This window comes from Gekko japonicus, unplaced genomic scaffold (assembly GCF_001447785.1).
Source record: "Gekko japonicus isolate JY-2015 unplaced genomic scaffold, Gekko_japonicus_V1.1 scaffold1688, whole genome shotgun sequence".
Classification (NCBI taxonomy): Eukaryota; Metazoa; Chordata; class Lepidosauria; order Squamata; family Gekkonidae; genus Gekko; species Gekko japonicus.
In genome coordinates this window covers 118,750-122,557 of record NW_015172057.1, presented here as the reverse complement: position 1 = coordinate 122,557, position 3,808 = coordinate 118,750, and the positions used below count along the sequence as shown (strand labels likewise).

Genomic DNA, 3,808 nt, shown 5'->3' with positions numbered 1-3,808 from the left:
CCACCACCCCCACTCCAGGACCGGAGACAGGAGGCAGAAGCCTCCGGTCGCCCACTCCCTTCCCCTCCCCCACCACCCACTCCCAACAGGCACTGAGGGGAATGTAGGGTTGCCAGCTCTAAGGAGGGAAATACCTGGAGGTTTGGGGGTGGATTCTGTAGAGGGCAGCATTGGGCGGGGGGGGGGCGGAAGGACTCAGCAGGTATAATGTCATAGGGTCTACCCTCCAAAGCATCCATTTTCTCCAGGGGAACTGATCTCTGTCATCTGGAGATCAATTGTAGCAGTGGGAGATCTCCAGGTCCCACCTGGAGATTGGCAACCCTAGGGGGAAGTCAGCTGCACAGCAGGGGGTTGAAGAGAATGGTTTGATGGCTGCTGGGCCAAGATTGGCAACAATAGTTCCCCAGGAGCCCCATCGTAAATGCACCAAACAATTCCTCAAGATTTTCCAAAACACTACTCTGTTTTGGGCTCCTAGGGAACTTTGAAGTAGCACCAAAGCTTTAAGATCTCTCCAGCTGTCACCTGGAGACTGGCAACAGCTTGTCTGGAGTGTGGGCAGCATGGCATTGTATCTGTCTGAGGTCCCCCTCTTCCTCCTCCTCCTCAAATCCCACCCTCAGCAGGCTTCATCCCTAAAATATCCTGGAAGTTTCCAACCTGGAGTTGGCAACCCTATGTCCTGGAGTTCGAACCTGGAGTTGGCAACCATCAGCCAACGTTTATCTGCCTGTCTGTCTTTACAACCCCCCCCCACACACACACACACAGCCTCTGCCTAGGGAGCAGCTGACATCATTCTCCTCTCCCAACTCAAAATTCCAACTGCCTTGCGGGAGGGGGGTGAGTTTGAGGTGTGGAATGGAGTGTAGTCCAATCAGCTTCCATATGTAAATGACCTTGGAACGCTGGCCGGGACTGCACAAAGCAGCCAATGAACCCAGCCAGTGTCTTCCTATATATATTGTTCAGAGTGTCATAGTGTGCAAGCACTAGGCAGATACACAGCTGACAAAAGGCTGTAAAGAAATCCCTCCTAGAAAACACAGAGTGCAGAACTACATGCTCAAGATAAGATTTTGTGAACTGTTTATAGTAATTAATCCATAAAATTCAATAACTAAAAGGTTAGGAAAGACATTACATAAACACCTGATAAAATTACCTCATTTATAATTTCATTTATGGTTTAAAACACTGTTTTGTACGGGAATTTTTTTGAAGTCACAAAGATAGATACTAAAAAAACTCACTACATAGACTCAAAATGAACTGAGGAAATCACAAAATACACAATTAGTACAGGAAAATATCAATATGGTTAAAAAAAATAATAGGACAGAAAGCATTGTACCTTCCTTTGATTTGCTTCCATGGATGGACACCATTGGTCTTTACCGTCTTCTTCATTATTTGTGCCAAAATGCAAAGGAAAATTTGGTAACTGTTGCTAGATACATATATATCAGGAGAATGGATGTCACTGCAGCAACTCTTTACCAACTCATACATAGACATGGGTGTTTTGCTAATATTTGCAAGGCCTTGGAGACCAAACCAAGGAATAGTAAAAGGACTGTTCTGAAAGGAAAATAAAAGAAAATCACAAATAGTGCCTCTTTCCTAATAAAGATAAAAGGCAACAATTCAGTTCAAGACTGACCTTACTACAGTTCTGTAATCTTTATCCTCTTTGTATACTCAGGGGTGAGGGCTTTGGAAACAGATAACTTCCTTCCTCCATCCTACCCTAACATTGTCCCTTGGGGCTTTCACCTTTTCCATGGAAGGGGGGGGAGCTGTCACTATTTGAATCCAGATGGAACTAAACTACTCTGTAACTGCCGAGGCAAAGGAAAAGGACACCAGTCAAAAGTCGTTACCTGACATTTTGTGCCCCTTCACCAAACAAGAAACTCTATCCTACCCCCCTTCTCTTGTAATTATAAAAAATATATAATTTTGAAGTTACTCACAACCTTGGGAGTGAAGGAGAATATAAACTGAATGTATGAATAAATAAATCTGAGGAATTTTTTTAGAGGGCCACACATAATTCCACTGCCAATCAGAATGAACTGGACTATAAATAACTTCCTCAAGGTCACAGATGCTTACTTATAGCTCTAGCAGGTAGGTATATTTACTAACCAGATTCTTGCTGTAATATTCCCAGAGTATGGTGACCGTAGGGAGGTTTGCATCCCAAATATGGCTTAAAGTCAAACAGCACTGAAGATGCATTCGTATCTGTTCTTCTAATATTCCAGTCTACCAAGCAAAGACATTCAAATAATGTTATATTCTCTTTTAGCAAGATTTTATTGAATAAAAACAACCCTGACCACAATCATATACAAGACTTTCAGATTCCGAGAACATTTTTCTTCTATAAATGTTATTTCTGGTTAGGAAGCAAACCAATCCATTAATATGAGCAGTGATCTAGAAAATAAAATCTGACAAGTATTGGTATTGTTATCTCCTAAAACTCCAGCTACATTTCCAGAAGTTAGAATCCTACAAGTGGGGACCCACAAGAAACCTGTGGGGGAGCTATCCCATTCCCCCACCTTTGCTTCCTCCCCTCCCCCCTCACATCTTACTCCCTTCTGCCACCCCTCTTCTTACTCTCTCCTCCACGCATATCACTTCCTCTCTCTTTTTGCCCCCTCATCACTACCTTTGTTTTTTTGTCTCCCCACCTCATCACCCTCCCTATCTGCCCCATCATTCTCCCAGCCTCCTCCCACACACATATAGCAGCTACAGTAGTGGTGGCACTCCCAGCCACCCACTTTCTGCCCCATCATTTTCCCAGCCTCCTGCCAGCTTCTCCCCCCCACACACACACAGCAGCTGCAGTAGTGGTGGCACTCCCAGCCACCCACCTGCTCCCCCCCCAGCAGCAGTGGAGGTGGCAGCTCTCCAGGAATCACAACAGATCTCCCAGATACAGAGATCAGGCCCAGTTGTGAAACTCCTGAAGATTTGGGGGTGGAGCCTTGAGACAGTGAGGCTTAGGGAAGGAGGCAACCTCAGCAGGGTAAAATGTCATAACACTCCAACCTCCAAAGCACCCATTTTCTCGGGTAAAATGTCATAACACTCCAACCTCCAAAGCTCCCATTTTCTCTGTGGGAACTGATCTCTGTCACCTGGAGAGCAGTCGTAATTATTTTGGGTGATCTCCAGCCCATATCTGGAAGTTGGCAATGGTAGTTCTTGGGGAGGAAATGGCTGGTTTGGAAGGTGGTGTTTGGCATTATACCTGTCTGACGTCTCTGCCCTCCTCAAACCTCACTCTCCCCAAGTTCCACCCCTCAAATAGCGAATTTACCGTTATCTGCCCCTTCATCTTTAGCTTTCTGTCTCCAGCTCCCTCCCCTGCAGCCTCTACCTCTGCACAGTGGGGACCAAAGAAGCTTACATTATTCATTCCTCCCTTTTATCTGCACATTATTCATTCCTCCCTTTTATCTCCACAACAACCCTATGACGTAGGTTATGCTGAAAGTATGTGACTGGTCCAAAATCATCCAGTCAGCTTCCACAGCAAGATGGGGATCTGAACCTGGGTCTCGCAGACTCTAACCATTGCACAACACTGGCTTTCATAGGGTGGCTGACGTTTAATAGTAGCAAGCAGCCAGGGCTAGTTGAGTCATGCAAGTCAAGTAGTATCAAGTCACCAAAATGGTTGCCTAGGTGGGGCCTGGAGATCCCCCAGAATTACAATTGAACTCCAGACAACAGAGATCTGTCTTCCAGGAGAAAATGGCTGCTTTGGAGGGGTGACCCTGTG

General features: G+C 45.6%; 1 protein-coding gene across 1 annotated transcript in view; it reads right to left on the bottom strand.

Annotated features, from left to right (window-relative positions):
- Nucleotides 1–3,808, bottom strand: part of MMS22L (MMS22 like, DNA repair protein) — a 138,959-nt gene that overhangs the window by 67,913 nt on the left and 67,238 nt on the right. Inside the window, exons 11-12 of the mRNA XM_015420755.1 lie at nt 2,155–2,274; nt 1,358–1,584 (exon numbers count right to left, since the gene is read on the bottom strand). Coding sequence (XP_015276241.1) covers nt 1,358–1,584; nt 2,155–2,274 — 347 coding nt within the window. The remainder of the gene's footprint in view (nt 1–1,357; nt 1,585–2,154; nt 2,275–3,808) is intronic.